This window comes from Lepisosteus platostomus, chromosome 10 (assembly GCF_059453375.1).
Source record: "Lepisosteus platostomus isolate fLepPlt1 chromosome 10, fLepPlt1.hap1, whole genome shotgun sequence".
Lineage (NCBI taxonomy): Eukaryota > Metazoa > Chordata > Actinopteri > Semionotiformes > Lepisosteidae > Lepisosteus > Lepisosteus platostomus.
Window position 1 is genome coordinate 42020434 of NC_142620.1, and position 19295 is coordinate 42039728.

The 19295-nt window shown below is 35.5% G+C and overlaps 1 protein-coding gene across 1 annotated transcript; it reads left to right on the plus strand.

Moving 5' to 3' along the window:
• The first annotated feature begins 12003 nt into the window (after positions 1 to 12003).
• On the plus strand, positions 12004 to 19029 carry agtr2 (angiotensin II receptor, type 2). Its single transcript, XM_088649042.1, has 2 exons — positions 12004 to 12203; positions 16624 to 19029. The coding sequence occupies exon 2, from the start codon at positions 16670 to 16672 to the stop codon at positions 17813 to 17815; it is 1146 nt and encodes a 381-aa protein (XP_088505168.1). The 5' UTR covers positions 12004 to 12203; positions 16624 to 16669; the 3' UTR covers positions 17816 to 19029.
• The last annotated feature ends 266 nt before the right edge of the window (positions 19030 to 19295 follow it).

Here is a 19295-nt window from a genome sequence, read left to right on the forward strand (position 1 = left end):
CACGATAGTTAAACTTTATAGATATTTTACAGTCACATGACAAAAAGGAGTGCAAAATATCTTTGCTGTGGTGTTACAGACCAAAATTCCATTCTGTATAACACTCATAAACTACTATTATACTGTATTACATTACACATATTGTAAAATGATACTGCAAAGTAGGCCATACAAAAAGAATGACATAAATTTTAACATGCTCAGGTTTATATGACTGTAGGTTAAAACTGTTCCTGAAACATCTGGCAATTGCCTTAATAAATCTACCATATGGATGTACACATTTGTTCCTTAAGGAAATAATGGCTCCCTAGTTTTTGTACCTCCTCTGATATAGCTGAAATACCTATTTGGGTAGGAAGTTGAATTGAAGTTGTTTTAGGTACTAATCAGCTGAAAAATACCTGTATGACCTGATGGGACTCCAACCCCTGAGAGTCTGTCTGATCTATTGCATTTATCAGATGGAAGAAGTCTAAACAAACTACTCTTTCAAACCCACAGGAAACCAAAGTCATTTTCCACTTGATCTAGCTCCTCAGTTGGACTCATACCCATGTCGTGACTGCTGAGCATCAATAGATATAACCTTCCTGGTGGCACTGTCAGTATACAGGGTGCTGTAATAGATAATACTGTCCCACATACCAGGCTGTCTTAAGGAATTTTCTGAGCTGTGAACTTGTGATCTAAACCTTAAACACATTCTTGTAATTACTCAGTAGAATTGGAATAGGTGGACTCAGACCTCTTCAGCTCAAGAAATACACTCCCTGTTGCTTTTTATATCACAATGGTATTTAACGGATCATTGTTATCCTAATTAGGACTGATAGAAATCAGTTCATGTTGTCAATTCTGTGTTTGCTGGGCCTATCTGTGTTACCAGATACGTACATTTTTTAAGCTTCCAGCAAAAACAATCACAATGTAGATGACATAAAAGGATTATTTAGTTACAGTACAAGCTGAAATATAACCAGATACATCTTATTTTGTTAGAATACGCGAGTCCTTGTTTACTGATAGTCCATTCTGTGCCTTGCTTTATCTTGGTTGTACTATGTAAACTTTTAGGTTACAATTATACAATATTCTGTGTTATGGTGTCAGACAGATGTTGTTATTATTACTCTATGCTCTTTATACAGTAACTGTCACGTCTGTGAGTTTAGATGTTACTGTATAAATATGTATACAGTATGTGTATATATGTTATGGTATATCCTTGCCAATTAATATAGAATTAAAGTACATTTTATTCCATTCATGCTATAATGATATTTTGCAGTGGAGACAAGCCAAGTGTTAATTCACATTTAAATGCTTTTCTTTCACATTCCTTACTCTGACCTGGTGTTTCTTTCAAGAAACATGTGAATGAGGTAATTGAATCAATTAACTATTCACTGCCAAATGGGCTAGATGGGTCAAATGGTCTCCTCTCATTTGTAAGCTTTCTTATTATCTTATCTATAGCCCGGTTCAGAACCGAATCATAATTATGTACTTTTGGGCTACTGTAGGTATGTTTAGTTTTGATAAAGAACTCAAAATTGGTGATTTTGTCATCCTATACTTAATTTTTCAGATCATTTAAGAAATCACTTTTTGTTTTCTTGTTTGCTGTTATACTTTGGTAAGTCTGTGATAAATAGTGGCAGAATTGTTGAAGGTACAGTAGAATTGTAGCTTATCATTTACAAATTTTTGAAACTGGACTGATTTCAGTTCATTTCTGAACGTTTTTAATGGTGTAAAAAAGTTTGTTTATATTTTGTAAACAATGAGAGAAATTCACCAATTAAAAAAAGGACCTGCCTCTGGCCTTGCTTAATTTTGGTATGAAATCTGCTACACTGAAATGTGATGCTCCAGTAATAATGTGGAGCTAAACTGCTACAGTATGTCAATACATTCAAGCTGTAGTGCCTGATTAGATCCCAGGAGTTTGGCTGAACAAATTTTCTTATAAACTGGAATAAGCAATTTAGTAAGAAAACTTTATTTTAGTACATAAATGTATCCTTAGTAATGTCTCCACTGTTGTATTTTCTTGGTCCTTTGGATGTCTTACACAGTTTCACTTTGATGGAGCAAAAACAGGACATTGTTCAATAATCGTTTTAGGAAGCTATGGAGCTCATTAGCCATGTTTTCAAGATGCAGTATTTGACTCTTTTGCCATGGAAAAAGAATATGATCTTTTTATATACAGGAATGTGACTACAACAGTTTGAGCACGTTCAAATCAAAACCACCTAGCCATTGACGAGCATAGAGTAATCTGTTGATGAACATTGATAATGAACATTGATAACATTCACACAGTTTTAACTAATAACTATGACTAGTAATGCTTTGATAATAAAACAGGTTCTTCTTTATGGTTCCTCTTGGAAACATTGTATGCTTTGAGAAAACAAATAGCTAGCAATGCTTATATTAATATTAGGGCAAGTCATAGGAGACTTTGAGAACCAATCAAAGAAACAGCAAGTCAGGTCAGATTTAGAAGTCTTTGATTGGTGGGTGGAAGTGGAATCTCCTTTTCCGAAACATGTCAGTCTATACCAGATGTACTGACTCCTGGCTGACATTTGTTCTATATTTATTTACTGACCTGTACCATTGGCCTTGGAAAGACATACATTCCCGTCTATTTTGCTGTTTCATTACTTTCTTTCATGCTGTTGATTTGCTTCAGCTTTAATTCATGAACTCACCCTGTTTCTTTACGGCACTGAATATGAGTACCGTTGTCCATCTTTCATGCATTTTTGCCACAGGGATTTATAAAGAAACTATTGTTTCAGATTGGTTTGATTTGCTGCCTCACAGCACTGGATCCCTGGGTTTAATTTCAGACCTGGGGTGCTATCTGTGTGGAGTTTGTATGTTTTCCTGTGTTCATGTGGGTGCTCAGGTTTCCTTCCACAGTACAAAAACATACTGGTAGATGATTAGAAAATTGGCCCTAGTGTGAGTGTGTTACCGTGATTGTGTCTGATAAATAAACTAAATAATTAGTGGGATGACTTGCAAGTTGTGTTGCTCCTGAAAAAAAAGTATATATTTTTTTTAAAATGCATAAATATAAGTATATGGAGCATAGTCAATATTTACTCAGTTTAACACAGTTCTAGAAAATTATGTGGAGACTGTGTGCTATCAGGTGTCTCAGGATATAATGTATTTGAGAATATTTTTTATAAATGTTTTTCTTTTATAATTTTGTAACAGAACAAAAGTGGTTCATTTTCTTCAAGTCATTTCAGTATGTTTTCCTTGAATATATGGTTAGCATTATTGCCTCCCAGCTCATTTGGATTTCTGGCAGATGCTCCAGTTCAGGAGCTAGGATAGTATTTTGGTACAGTACCATAGTACATTATATTTATATATTGGAGACATGTGATATATCTTTAAATCTTGATACTAAGAATAATATTTAGGGCACAATGTATCATGTACTGTATGAAGCATTTATTCAGCCTGTAACATTTTTGTGCTCTTGAATAGCGGGGCATTTTTCCAGAATTTTTTTATCTGTTCATTCCTTGAAAGAGAAAACCACAAAAAACAGAGGCAATTTTAGTTTATTTTTCCTGATCCCATCAGTTTTTTATTACTCCCAAGGCAACTTTGTCCCCGAGTTTATATCCTGTTTTTTTTTTGCTTATTTTTAGGTTTCACAGGCTTGTCTTATTCCTGTTTCTTCTGCTGATAGTCAGTCCCTACAAAAGCAGTGCTTTTAGAAATATTAATGATTAATACAAGAATATTTGCTTACCAAGCTGAATTCTTGAAAAGCAAACTGCCCCTGAAATATTTACATGGGTAAGGCACAAAGATCCTCACCAAGGAACCTTAATGTGGCAGTCAAGCAGTAATTAGGATAGCAATTTGAACTGATCTGTCACTAAAGGTCATTAGGATCTCTATTACATGTAAATAGGTTCATATGTGGCAAATTAGTTGATTAATTAATAATTAAAGAAAAGACCCAAGATTCACATTCTCACATGGGTTTAAGGTAGACTTTTTGTATATAAGGTGATTCACAGGGTTAAATATCTTTGGTTTGTGTTTTTTTTCCCCCTTGAAGCACTTGTGTGCAAATATTGCACAGTATTTTGTTTTTGGTTGTGATTTCTCCCTCTGATCAGACATTGATCCACCTGAGGAGAGGCAGACCTATCAGTCTCACATGGTTTGGTAAAGAAATTCCATTCCAATTTTTTGCATACAGTGTATCAGAAATGTGGTGCATATTATTCTTGCTAGGTTAAAAATGTAATTGCTTAGTAATGTTTGTTCACAAGCCTGTCAAGGGTCTTAGAAGTACAAAAGTGCCTAATGTGGAAGATTATCTTATCTGTGTGGTAGTGTGGCTCTAGGAACCTCCAAATCTGAACCAGGTTTTTCCCTGATAAAACATAGACAAAGCAATAAAACAAAATGTAGTGTGGCTCAGTTGAGCTCTTGCGAAACCCTTAGATAATGGTCATACTTAATGGAATAGATAGCTGTGCTTACCCAGTACCAACACTACTGAAACTGAGGCAACTCTCTGTTTTTGTGATCTACTTGATCCAACTAACATTTCTAGTCTGTCAACCCCAGATTAATTCCTTTATACTGTATGCCAGACAACATCTGATACACAAGAGAAGGCACACATTTCAAACCATCCATATAATTTCTTAGCACTTTCTTCCAATTCGGTATCAAAGGGGAGCCAGTGCATGATGGGGCATGAGCTCACTACAAACTCCAGCACCCCAGCTCCGGAACTGAACCCATTGTTCAAGCACTGCGAGGCAGCAATGATAACCAATGCATCATTGTGCCAAACTGTCAATCAATTAACTATTTGGTAACACTGTTTACAAATGGACTGGTCCTGAGGCTGCCATGGTAGCCTCTAGGTGGCAACCTCATGGTTATTACATACCTCTGTCTCAGTCACTCCTGCCACATGGGACACACAAATCAAAAGGGCAGACTTGGAAACATTTGCCTCACTACATCACTTTCAATAACCTCTTATCCAATTCAGTATCATGGTGGCCAGGAGCCTATCCTGCACAAGGCAGGATGCAACCTAGATGGGATGCCAGTCCATCACAGGGCACACACACAACATACAGTATATACACTTGTACCAGGGATGATTTTGATCAAAAGCTAGTTAGCCTACCAGTCTGTCTTTGGATAGTGGGTGGTGATTATAGGTAGAACATGCAAACTCCATACAGTTAGAATTGAACCCAGGGCAACACCACTGCAAGGCAGCAATGTTAACTACTGCAGCACTGTCGTCCTCATGTCTCAGTCATGCTTTTTTCATATTCAGAATTTCACATTCATAGTTGTGTTTTACATTTGCTGTGTCTATGTCAATGCTACCCTTTACATGTTAGTGGCTTGCTGTATATGTAAACTGAAAAACAGATACAACAGTTGTCAGCTCTAAAAGAAAACTAAACCCTTTAATTATATCTACCAATCCAGATTGCTTAAGAAAAATCTAAAATAAATTAAAAACTACTTTTAGCAAAAATCTAATGAAAACATAAAGCTGAATTTTGTGATTAAACAGTGTTTTTAAAAAAACTACCTTATCCAAATGTCTCATTGGATTCTAAATGGTGCAAACAGCATAGTTCAATCTCATACTGATGGATGTCAAGTCTGTCATTTAATTTCTCATACAGAGATTACCCAGAGTTTCCCATCAAATACAGTAAATACTGCTTAGGACGTTGTGGTGTACCAAGATGCAGCCCCAGAAGTACAGTTGATATAACATTGATAGCACCACTTTCCCACGCACACTTAGAGACAACAGATTAACCATATGTAGTCAATCATGACTATGTGCTATTAACAGCATTTAGCCAGTTTTGGATGAGTTCAACGACTTAGTGAGTCTTAAAAACTGAACAACAAAATTATCAGAGTCACAGCTTGTAGCTTTAATGTGCAAATGTTTAAATATGTAAAACAATCTTTATGCACAAATGTTGCTCTTAACTTGCTAACACCTGTTAAGTACTTTGGTTCTCGTCTGCTTACTAAAGCATTAATGTCTCTGTTTTTGCCAGGGTTTTGAAGTGTTCCATAAAAGGCAAGAAATTTACGTGACTTTCAGATGCTGCATTTTTCTTAAATTGTTGTTCTATGATATTACAATTGTTGTTGTAATGAGCATCTCGATTACTGTGTACACACACTACCAGTGGCTGCCACAGTCGAACTAACCTACCTTACAGCGCTTCTGCGAGGACAGACATGACAATATCAAGGTTAGAGCCCAGGTATAGCCCAGTAAAACCATTGTAGATTTTAGTCAGGACACTACAAATAAAACTCCAACTCTTAAGAACAATGACATTCCACACCAAGACCTATATAATTATAGGCAGTAATAACTTATCCTGGGGAATACTTTGGCCCCTAGGAAGGGAAATGTCATATTTCAAGAGCACGGAAATCATTTTTTGTACTAATGAAAGGCTACTTCAATTTGCTATTGACTGATTGAAGAGCTCATGTCTGCCTGCTTTGAGAGTCTATATGTCTCAGTATTTAATAAGCTTAATACTTAAACTTATTAAGTCAGTACTCGCCTCCCTTCAGCTCCATTGGACATAGGAAAATGTCCTAAGTACACAACTCTTGACAGGAAGAGCTTAAGTGCGCTTACATAGAGGCAGGCCAGCATTCCATACCCTGACAGAATTTATATTTGAAGGGCCAATAAGAAATGGATGCCAGGTCTTCTATCTAGATGTGAACTCAGTACACAAAATAAGCAAAAAATAAACAGTCCTTTCTTATCTAGAACAACACATGTAGATTGCATTACTTAAATATTGCAAATGCCCTGGGATCCTTACTTTCCCATGTTTCTTTAGTGTGGCAATTGATAAATGTTTTTGCATCTGGATTGAACATCAGACGATCTGGACTGTTTCCTGTCTTCTCAGTGCACAGAACACTATTACTAATGGCTTACCAGTAACTTTCCACATCCTTGTCAACTTTCAGTGCTTTTGCATTGTTGGTTACAACAAATCTAAGCTTTGGACCTTTTCAAGTAGTAGCAATACATGGAATGTAAGATAAAAGAGAAGAATTAAGATTCTGAGATGAACACAAAAGGGTTTTAGTGGTAGTGGTAGACAAGTTTTAGTTTTAGTGGTAGACAAATCACCTGTTGCCAAACATTTGAAGCAAAAGCCGTTTTTGTTGTAATAAAGAATATCCATCTTAAGGATGCTGTCCTTCTCTTTACAAAGAGGTTACAAACAGAGGTGATTTACACCTACATTCTTCTCAGGTTGAGGGTGACTTTATACTATTGTGTTCTAGGATTTACTTTATTTAATGTAATTGCTCTAATTGCTCTAACTGCATTTTGTCAGTTTTTGCAAAACAATGAAAAGATTAATATTTGTTTCCTTTTATATAACAGGCTCCTGTTAATAGTTAGGTTCTGTGCCTACTACAGTATAATGAAAAGACTGTACTACACTGCATAGAATAGGTTATATATTTCTATATCCATTTAGTTTGTAACTATTTTATCCAATTTTGGATCATGGAGGGGCCTGAGCCTATCCCGGTAAGCAATGGACATTAGACGGGACACCAATCCATCGCAGAATGCACACAGACTCACACAAACTCAGATCAGGGCCAGCTGTCCCAGATGCTAATTAACCTACCAGTAGGTCTTTGAATTAGAATTGTGGGAGAAAACCCAAACAAACATGGGGAGAACATACAAACTCCACACAGATAGTACCCTGAAAAATGAGCAATGCTAACCACTGTGCCACACATATTTCTACATATCTGTAGCAATTAAAAATAGCTTATTTGGTCTTAAACATATAGATCTTTCTATATATTTATGTAATCACAATCATATGTATAGGATAATGTCCATCCTCCACAAATGTTCCACAAAAAACATTTCATATTCTTTAGATATGCACAGATTGTACCGTAAGGCTCTGGAAGTATAAAAGTACATACTTTCATAAAATGTATAAAATTAACCACAGTTTCTAGGCTTTGAATGTAAAGAGTTACTTAAAGTAACCATGCTGGAATTTCAGATGTTTTTATTTTTAGGGACTCCTCATTTTAACTTGTTTTTCTGATCGTTCAAGTGATAAATGTCTGCTGTGGGTAATTACTGCAGAATTGTGTTTTCTATGACAGGGAGAGCAGATGTTCAGGGACGGTGCATGTTCAATATCATGCCCAGAAAAGGAAAATATATTATGAAATTTTCACATCTTTTGGATGTTTGAAGGTGGGGATTCAACACAAAAATGTGAAAAAAGACCAGAAAATGTGAAAAAGAGAAACATATTCTCATTATAATTGAAGTATGCAAGATAAAGCCATTTGACCTAAATGTGCAGATACTTTTGTTAATCAGTTATGTGTCCCAGAGACTTCACCAGCTCCAGTCCCTGAAAAACCTGATCTGCATCTCTGCCAGGACTAAGGACTGCCCAGCAATCTCACCTTCTAACACACTCATACTTGTAAATAAAAGGAAAACATGTTAATGTTGTTCCTTACTATTAAGTACGAGAGAGATTTGGAAAAAACAGTCAATAATCATGGAAGCAACAGAATTTCTGCAACAGAATTTAAGAAAAGGTACAGTTTCAAGGCTTTTATATAAAACCTTTGGTTGAATTTTGTTTCCTTTTAATGTTTAAATTTCTAGTGTCAATAAAGTCTAATTACTGTCATTTAATAGGAATAAATATTTTCACTTAATAAACAGACCATTCAGCAAATGAGGCTTTATGCTCTGTTAAAGCCAAGAAGCATTCCAGAGTGCTTTCACTGATAATGAGAGGGAGTTGCTGCAGCTATAATTGTCACATAACATGTTGCACTCCTATAGCTATCATTTTACCAAATTGAAAAACGGGTCACATGGTTGTCCCTTGTGAATTGACCAGTAGACCTCCAGAGTATTTAGCCTCCTGGTAGGTTGTTATTCAGTGATTTGAATTGCTGATGGCAGTTTTCAACAAAACACATTTTTTTTTAAAATGGACTAAAAACATTCCGCTGTTTTACTCACAATCTCACTCCCTGTTCTAGTTTTCTAAAAATACAATTGTGCTGCTTTACATTTTAAAGATAAGAAAAGACGGAATGCCATTGGTAAAATAACCATTTGCAGCAACTTACTTGCTGCCTAAAGAACTAAAATGGAGTTATACATCTTGCATGAAAATAGCTCTTTGATGTGTTACACTTTGTATGTCACAGTGTTCCTCAACAATACATTGCAGAAACACAAATAATGCAACAGACCCAAACATATTCTTAGTTATTTCCTGTTAGCTTAGTAGAAGTAAGCTTCAGTATTTTACTGAGCAGTGAAAAATAAAGATGTTGACTAGAAAGATGGGATAATTTAGAATTGTATTACCATTGTGTCACCTGAGTAAGACTCTAATTTTGAGTCCTCCATCACTATTGTAGTATTATCACCACTCATCCATTTTCTAGCTGCTAGAAGTTCGGGGACTTGGGGTAACCTATCCCAACAAACAACAGGTACAAGGAGGGGTACACCCTAGACGGCATACTTGTCCATTGCAGGGCAGACTAACACAAACACAGTCACACAGACACGCACACCTAAGACCAGTTTTGCAAGAAGCCAATTAACCTACCACTATGTTTTTGAATGTGGGAGAAAACTGGAGCACCTGGAGGAAATCCAAGCAAACACAGGGAGAACAAACCAACTCCACACAGGTAGCACCTGAATTTTGGAATTGACCCCAGGGCCACAGAGCTCTGAGGCAGTGGTGCTAACCACTACACTGTCCCTGTAATAGTTTCCGGAACTTAAAAGGTCAAAAGGTTTTGACTTTTATTCAGTGCAGATGCCACTGACTGTCTTCTTTTCATTTAAGTCATTTTCATTTATCATTTAATGATGACAACAAAACACTGAGGAAGGGATGCTAAGCTGTTGCTAATAGAACTTAGATATTACACTATTCAGCTACGCATCTTGCTAAGAGCTTAACACACGTTTCTGAATGGCATCCTTTCCATGTGCATGACCTTTTGTACTGAGGATTTATTGTATATCCAGCTGCTGGACACTCAGAATTGAAGTTACTGTTAATGGCTATTTCAGTACACACACATTAATATCCAAACAGCTCACAGGGTTATCCAAAGTTAATATATAGTATTTAGTGATGAGCAATTAAAAATTTAAATATTTTCTTAGCTTTTTAGTAGAAGATATACCAAATGAATTTTATTTAAATTTTACAAAAAATTGATTGAAATCTAAATCGTTTGGTCCAGTAGGGTTAAGGAAACCAATAAAACTGAAACCTTGTAACTTTAAATTAAATATAATGGACAGCAAATAAATGCTTGTTCTTGGAAACATACAAATATTGTTTTTATACGATCCTCTCTCATTGTGGCTTTGCACATTTGCATTTCTTATGCACAATGATGACCTGAGCCTGAAAGGATTATTGACGAGAGAAGACACCCATGGCTTTTCCTGCATGATTGTATGTCAAGTTAGTTAAACAGTGACAAAATCTCACCAGACATGATGGTGCATCCCATCAATCAGAACAACATGGTTAGATAATTTGTTTCAGACACTAATCACTCTTTATGTACAGAAGTGCCTCTTATTGTGAATTTTATATGTACCTACTTCATTTTTTACTTGTCCTCTTCCCAGAAAAATGGTTGGTTCTTCCCAGGAAGCTTGAATGAACCTTTTCGTTAATCCCAAATTCCATCCCTTGTGCTCAAGACTAGATGTTTAATTTCTTCATATTAATATAACATTATTGTTTGTTATGCTAATCTAGCAACACTCTTAGTGCCCTTGGCTATAAAGGACTTTAAAGAAGTCATAGCCAACATTTACTTGGAGTTAATTCCTAACCCAAAAGCTGTGGGTTAGCTTCCTATGTGAAAATAGATGTATTTTATTGTGTATTTAGAGTGAACTATGGTTTAGCCTCCTCAGTTGAGGTTTAGCCTTGCAGAGTGAACCAAGGTGCCAGCTGCAAAGGTGGATGAAGGATACTTGAGATGAAATATGAAAAGAAAAATAATTTGAGTATGAAATATATGGTTTAGGGCAGCACAGTACAGTGGGGGCAGTGGGCATTTCTGTCTTATAGTGCTGGGGCTCTGGGTTCAGTTCCTGACCTGGAGTCCTTTCTGTGTGGAGTTTGCATGTTCTTCCCATGTGGGTTTCCTCTGGGTGCTCTGATTTCCTTCCACAGTCCAAAACACACTGACAAGTTATTTTGCTTCTGGGAAAACTGGTGTGTATTAACTTTTAGCTTTCTAATAAATAATGTAGTTTTCAATGTTAAACCATCTTTTTACAGTGCGTAAGTATCTTTCTAGGTAGAATACTGTATAATACGATTTTTGCTTTTATTTGGCTGTATAATACGATTACTGTAGTAGTGGCTACACACCTCTATTATTTGTGAACTGAAGAACCTTCTACAGTTTACACCCTTACAGCCGTTTTTCCTATTTCTTTCAAATAAAGACAGAGAACATATCTAACACGCCAGTTTTAGTTTTTTACTTGCAGATTTACAAGAACCTCAGCTTGGAGGAAACTATTTACTTGATATCCACATGTCAGCACTGGGAATGAACAGAGCTGCAATTCATGGATAGATTTTAGCCACAGCTCCTGATTTTTCATTTCCTTATTGTCGAAAGGATAGTTTAACACTGTTAATCCCATATTAGGGTCAGTCACAATTCATCGTTTGGGTTACTGTTGTAAAAGGAGCGAGAAAATAAGTTTATTTAAAAAAAAGCCTCAGATTTTTTAATGGTGTGACATGCAACATCTTGATTTGATTTCAGCCCTGCCTCTCCAAGCTGTTTTTCCATGTTCTTTTGGACAACAGTCAGTTTAATGTGAGGACTGGGAGTAGTCAAAATGACGGATTTCTTATCCCAAACTGTTGGCATGTGTTCAAATTGTTTGACCAGTTGATTTACATTGATGAATCCCAATGGACTGTTGCGAGTATACAAGAAAAGAACAAGAAGTTCTAGTGATCATTTCTGAAACAACACAAAAAGAGATAACATACACTGTACTCCTTTAAAAGGATTTTACCCTAAAGGTAAGAGATTGAATTTGCTGTAAACAGAAATAAATTAAAAGAAAACAAGAATAGTACTTCTTAATGTTAAAAGAATGCAGAAAACATTTTACTTAGGTAAAAGTAGAACAGATGGGTATAGTTTTTAACTAAATGCATGTTTAAAAATAATATTTGGTGTCATTCATTCACTCACGATACAATAGTTGTATCGTAAATTCAGAGAAATTATTTTAACTCAGTCATTCAGATGTGTACTCACAGAAAAGAAAGACTTTATAAATAAATGTAATTCGCTAAATTTATTTTTAAGTATGATGATCAGATGTCTTCACCTTCTCATAGCAAATTCTGCTCAATGGAAATGTTTTGAATTTTTCATTAATAATATTTCACTTGTTGGATGTCTAGGGCTCTATTTATATACAAGATCTGATGTAATTCTTGGGATTTCCTGTCTTTGAATTTGATGCACAGATTCCACAGAACATCTAAAGTAATCTACTGTATAAAGTAATAATTTTACTGTACCAGCGCACAGACAAATATAAATGAATATTATGGCAAACTTCAACCAAATCTATAGACTGAATGTATTATTTGTTATATATGTTAAATTCATAAACAATTAATGGTACTTATTACTGCACATGATATTTTTTAATGTGTCTATTCATTTTATTTTTAATGTTCTGGTTTGTGAATAAACACTCGTATTTTAAAAGATAGCTTTTTCTTTACATTCCAAAGTGCTTGTCTTTGTAGACAAACCGAAGGAATAATTTCACTGCAAAAATTATGCTTAATTTGTCCTTATCACTTCTAAAATCATTATATTTTATTAATTGGTCTAAATTAGATGAGATTTTTTATTTAAGTGCAGTATTGTACTGTATCGATACGATTAATAGATCTATTATAAAGTAAGCATAAATGCCTGTTATGCTTGATTATGCTTATATAGTCTGATTATGCTTTTCTATGCAAATACTGTATTCGTATTGTGCCAAATCAAAAATATAAGTGATCTTTTGAAATATGGAATAGGTTTTGAATGGTTGATTTAAAATAACAGTAATACTAATACTCATACCTAATACCTTCTGTATTTGTTTCTGTATTAAAATACTGAAATACTGTATACTGACATATACAATATATAGATAAAATACTTGCATGTTGCATGCAAAGGCAACATGTAGTGACATTACTCTTATTCCTCTGATTCCTAGGCTCTTGCCTGTTTCTGGGTTCCAGGCTGAATCAAAGAGAAATATTGACCTCTCATAATACTTCAGCCAGCCATTGGCTTGTCATGGTTTTCTCCTTCCCTCTTAACATTAACCAGATGCTTGTATCTCTGGAAAACCTATTATGTAGTGTGAAAATATAATTTCCTAATCTTGAAATACACTCTGGAAGGAACATTTTTGCTTTTGCTTGTGTGTATAAAAGTGAAGAATGTTATTCTTTACAGCGAAACTAATGTTTTGCCTTGAAAAGGTTTCTAGCAAATTTCTTAAGACGGGATCTGGTCTCTCTGTCTTTGATTTGCAGCCTATTTAATCCAAGACTAAAATAATTTAATTTATTGCAGAGTTTGGAGCTGATCTTTTCTAAAATAAATACAGTGTGTGACTAGGTAGAGTAGAACAAATGACAAAGTTGGATATTTTATTCAGCCCTTCAGCAATTCCACTTTCTCCATTGAGCTTGAAAGTCATCTTGCCAGGTTTTTGGTAATTATCTATTTTTATTTGATGTGTCAGCCTTTAGTTCCTGTTGCATATAGAGTGAAGCAGATTGATTTTGTGTTTCTCAAAATGTGTTACTTCCTAAATACCTATATACTGTATACCTTTCTCATTCATAAAATATTTCTATAGAGTGATGTACAGTAATATCATAAGGGAAACTTAGCTAACGTTCCTTTAGATTTGCTGTGAATGTGATAAAATTGAAGGAGAATAGAGAAAATTCATTTATTGTCTATAAAGGTTTAAATTTGGCCTTGTTATTTACACCAAATAGGTTAGGAACTTCACAGCACAAGAAAGGTTACAGACTGAAAAGACCATCTGGGCTTTGTACCTCTTCTGCTTGCTAGTAGCTAATTATTCTGAGTACGTTCATCAACTATGTTTAGAAAAGAGCCAAGGTAACAGCTTTGAAAACAGAGCAAATTCAATACTTTTTTGTCATAATGAGAAGCACAAAGGTACATTTGAATTTGAGAACAGGAGGCACGTTTCTGCAAAAAAGGGTGTCCAGAACATGCTGTTGAAGCTGATACATACACTTCTTTCACGAAATGTTTGGCTTAGATCCTCAGATCAATTTACTATTAGCAATGAAATTGGTTAGATAGGCTGAATGACTCTTTTCTAGCTAATCTTACGTTATTTTAGCATCAAAGCATTTTTCACAGTGATTGTTTTAAATGCTCTTCCAAGCAGTTTCCACTCATGTCTTTTGTATTTCTCTTTTGATTCTGAAGTCCCTTGGACAAACTTTGTCTTTTCTGTTCAAGATTGAAAACAAGGGTCAGTTCCTTTAGCCATTCAGTGCAGGCACATTTCTGTAAGCTTGTGAATGTATCTGGTTGCTCTTTAGTAATCTGTAAACCGATTTCAGAGTAGCAATATGTTTTCTGTATCATAGCGATACAAAAGTGGAGCTAACGTGTTTGGTATTGTGATATTAAGAGGGTGGCGTTAAAACAGGTTGCTGTATTTTATTTTCTTTGACAGCCTGAGACCAGGCTCATCGCTTTCTCTTCCTTGGTTCCCTCATGATTTGAGTTGCATGCCTCCAAGACAGTGCGATTTGCCATTTCTCCCATATTATAATACATTCTTATTTCCGCAACGTAATAAGGCACATTAAGGTAATATTTAACTTCTCAAAGGTTCAGTGAAACTTCTCATGATTTCCCACCATCAGGTAATATTCCAGATCATCCTCTTGTCCTTGTTATCAGATACAGATAACTTAGGTAAGGTCATGCACACAGCACTGCTGTATACACCCACCATTACTGTATCTTATAGACCATCTCTGATTTCAGATTTCAGATCAGGATTCTGTAGGAAAAGGTATGGTAACATGCTATTAGTTATTAGATTATGAAGCTATTTTGTGAATTCTTTAAAAAAGAATTTCAAATTTTTATTTAAATTTCACCAATTATAAAATTCCAAAATAGGTTTACACTCTTCTTACTGAAAAATTAATATGTGATCCCACTTTAATTACACTTAGTTTAAAAAAATAAAATCACTAGTAATGTGCAATAAATAAGTTCCTTGTAAAGCTCTGGCAACATTCCATTTAAAACTTCACCTATTTACTTCTAGTTTAATACAAAACATATGACCGTAGTGCATATAAAACTGATCTTCTGCAGTTGCTGTAGAGTTTATACATAACCCTGAAACTGTGAACAGTGACTCCGTGTTGAAGTTCAGTCTACATGGCATTTGGCCTGTGAGTGTATGTCCCTGCTGTGAATGTTTACAAACCTCAGGCCACATTAATTTAGATTTTGTGGAAGTTAAACAGAAATCATTTTTATTGGCTGTGCTTTCCAAACACTTTATGTGCCAGAAAAAACTAAAACTATTAATGAACTAAGTTTTTTTATGGTATGAGCAAAGATTTTTATTTTAAATTAGAAGAAACATTTTTACCTTAACATGAAGTGAAAGTCAAATATTAATGCTTAATATGAAGCAGTTTTTTGCAGACATCATAAATAGCATTTGCTCCTTATACAACAAAGAATGTTTTTGTGGAAGCGTGCATTGACTTCAAAGAAACAAGTAAAGGTTAAGTGAAAATTAGATGGAAGAAACGCAGTGTTTCTGCTGCTGAGCTTTCTTCAGATGAGAATTAGGCTGGAGGAGACTCAATAGTCGAAATGTTGTGTTTCTGTTTTTCAGCAAGAAGTTAACCTTTAATTGTTCCTTTGCAAAGAATGTTTTTGTATTTATTTCTGATAGGAAGGCATATAACTCACGAAAATGAAAAACAAAACTAAGCATACTCAGATGTCAATGATTTCTTAGGTTTTAGCAAACGTAGTAGACAATATACATACTAGATTACAGTAACTTCTATTTCTTTATTATTTAATATTTCTTATTTAATAAGAATATATGGACACACGAGAGCTGTAGCATTTGTGTCAGAGACATTTCAGAATCTGCATAAGTATTTAGAATAGGTTTACTAATGTATGCATCTGCTCACCATTTACTCTTAAATCAACTCGTAAACTCTTTATTTCAAGGTTGTTTTGTAAGTGTTGTTGTTGAGATTGTATTTAGATTGTGCTCTAGTTACTGTGACACTTATTGTGGAGTCTTATTCAACACAACAGTGAAATAAAATAATGTACAGTAGCTGTAACAATCATATTTACTCTGTTTTCTTTTTGCAGGGTTGCAACATTAGAAGGAGACTTTTCAACAAATGCTGAAGGAGTAATGACAATGACCACCATTCTTCCTAATACCTCGTTTTCCACATTAGAAGTAGAAAATTTATCATCTGCAACTGAAGTATGTCATGGAGCACCATTGTCTAGGTACCATACCACCCTGATTCCTGCCATATATAGTATTATCTTTATTTTTGGGTTCATCGGTAACTGCTTGGTAGTGTCCGTTCTGTGTCTAAGAATAGGACGCAAAACTGTTGCCAACACTTACATACTCAGTTTGGCCATTTCTGACATATTTTTCTTACTGAGTCTACCAATGTGGGCTGTGTACTACTCTTTTAGCTACAACTGGATTTTTGGGACTGTTATGTGCAAAGTCTGTGGCACTGTCTTGTGTATCAATTTATATGCCAGTATATTTTTTATTACCTGCATGAGTGTGGACAGATACCGGGCCATAGTACACCCCTTTCAGTCCCAGAGCAGTCGGAGATTGTGTAGGGCGCGAGCTGTGACATGCATTGTGTGGGTACTGGCCAGCCTCTCGTCTTTACCCACCATGTATTTCAGAAACACTTATGAACTGAAACATGGAGTCACAGCCTGTGTAATGGATTTTCCCCAGACCCATTATTCTGAATGGTTTGCAGGAATGGCTTTAATGAAGAACACGTTGGGCTTCCTGGTTCCCTTCACAGTGATTGCCAGCTGTTACCTGGGCATTGGCAAACATCTACTTGGGACTCCAGGCCTGGAGCAAACTTCCGACAAACGAGATAAGGTTCTGAGGATGGTGGTGGCTGTGGTGTTGGCATTCTTCATTTGTTGGGTTCCCTTCCACGTCATCACTTTTCTGGATGTGCTGACCAGGCTCAATGTCATAACCAGTTGCAGGGTACAAGTGTTAATCGACACAGCAGTACCCTTCACACTATGCATGGCTTTCTCTAACAGCGCAATCAATCCCTTTCTCTACTGCTTTGTGGGCAACCATTTCAGAAAACAGTTAAGCCACCTGTATGAGAGAAGGTCCTCTAATCTCTCCCAGAAAAGGAGCTCCATCAGTACCAGACTTAGCTCCTTCTCAAGGAAACTTAGTGACCTCAAGGACATGGGAGCGCTTGAAACATTTGTGCACAAAAGAGGATCAGAGCAAATTTCTGTTCAGCAGACACCAATTGTAGTTTGAGACTATGTGACTTGTTTTCAAAAAGGGAAGTTTTTTCTCCTGTGACGCTTGGAACGGTCACCACTTTGAGAAAGACACCACACCGGGGAAAGTCAGTAACTGGAAAGAGGACAATGGAAGAAGATTATTCTGTTCTTTTACTTTGTTATACTGTACATGTACAGTACATGTAAAGTAATGATGTTTCAAGGTCAAAGCTATTTCAAGGTTTTGACCTCATGCAGGCATTATCTGGATCATTGAGCAAGTATTTTTATTTTGTTTGAGAGTATGATTGATGTATTTCCCTGATTTACATGGTGAGTGACAATGCCTTTTGAATATGCATAGCCTTTTATATATTCATATATCTTCATTAATTGTTTGACAAAGACTTCAGGGTACCTATCAACACAGTAGAACACAGGTACAGAATAATTTCTTGGGATTGTGTTTAAACTAATTTTCCCTATAAAGATTCAAATGTATAACATTACTTTATAAGAAATACTTAATATATGCATTCATATACTAAATAAGTTAACGATTCCTGTATTGTTTTTTACTCATTTTCTTACTTTAGTAATTGTGATGTATTGAACTATTTTGCTGTTGCTTGCTTAGTGTTAGGTCTTGATTTCAGGTAGTGTGAATTCTTCATCTGCAAGTTTATTACTTGTCTTGTATGATAAAGCAGATCCACTGTCTTCTCTGTCTTCTGCTTCCATCCCTGCCAGAGAGCACATTATGTGTCCTCCTTAGGTTCCATCATTCCTATTTATTAGATAGTAAAAACATTCAAAGGGTTACAAATGAGAGGAAACCTTTCAGCCCATTCAATTTATTGATTGGTATTAGTTAATCAGAATATCCCTGTGTCAGCTTTCATCACATGGCTAAGGTAGTCTATTCCAGACTAGTCTTTTAACTTAAAGCTAAAGTCTTTGGGGAAAACTGAATCAGGGAAGCCTGACCCTTGTGCTTTTTAGTCACAGTGTTTTCTGGTTTGAATTCTAACTGTTACCTAATACATAACTGAACAAGATATTGACTTACAGTACTCAGTCTAGATTGACTTTTGTGTTTATATTTTGCTATTGATTAAGATAACTTAAATCCAAAAGTTGTGGTTGGAGACCATTGGCCATCACGTGATACATCAGTTGCCAATGTTGTATGAACTCAGTATCATGAATAAAGTGTCTCAGGCACAAAATGTGTAGGTGAATGGAAAAGTACAAGACAGACTTTAATCATTTTACCTTGTGAGAACAATCCCCCGATCTCAATCCTACTGAAAATCAATCCTACACACCACTACCCTCATCACAAAAGGTGATTGCACTAGACCAAAGTGTATGGGAATGGGTTGGAAATCTTTCAAACACTTGGAGAATACAGCACGCTTTTCTTATTACTCACAGCAACCCAGAATGTTATTAAATGAAACCTGATATTCTTTTCATTGATTGTAATAATCAAATTCTAATCCCTCATTCTT

Bases quoted from the DNA above. Each gene is read 5' to 3' on its own strand.
- agtr2 (XM_088649042.1), top strand. From the start codon at position 16,670: ATGACAATGACCACCATTCTTCCTAATACCTCGTTTTCCACATTAGAA.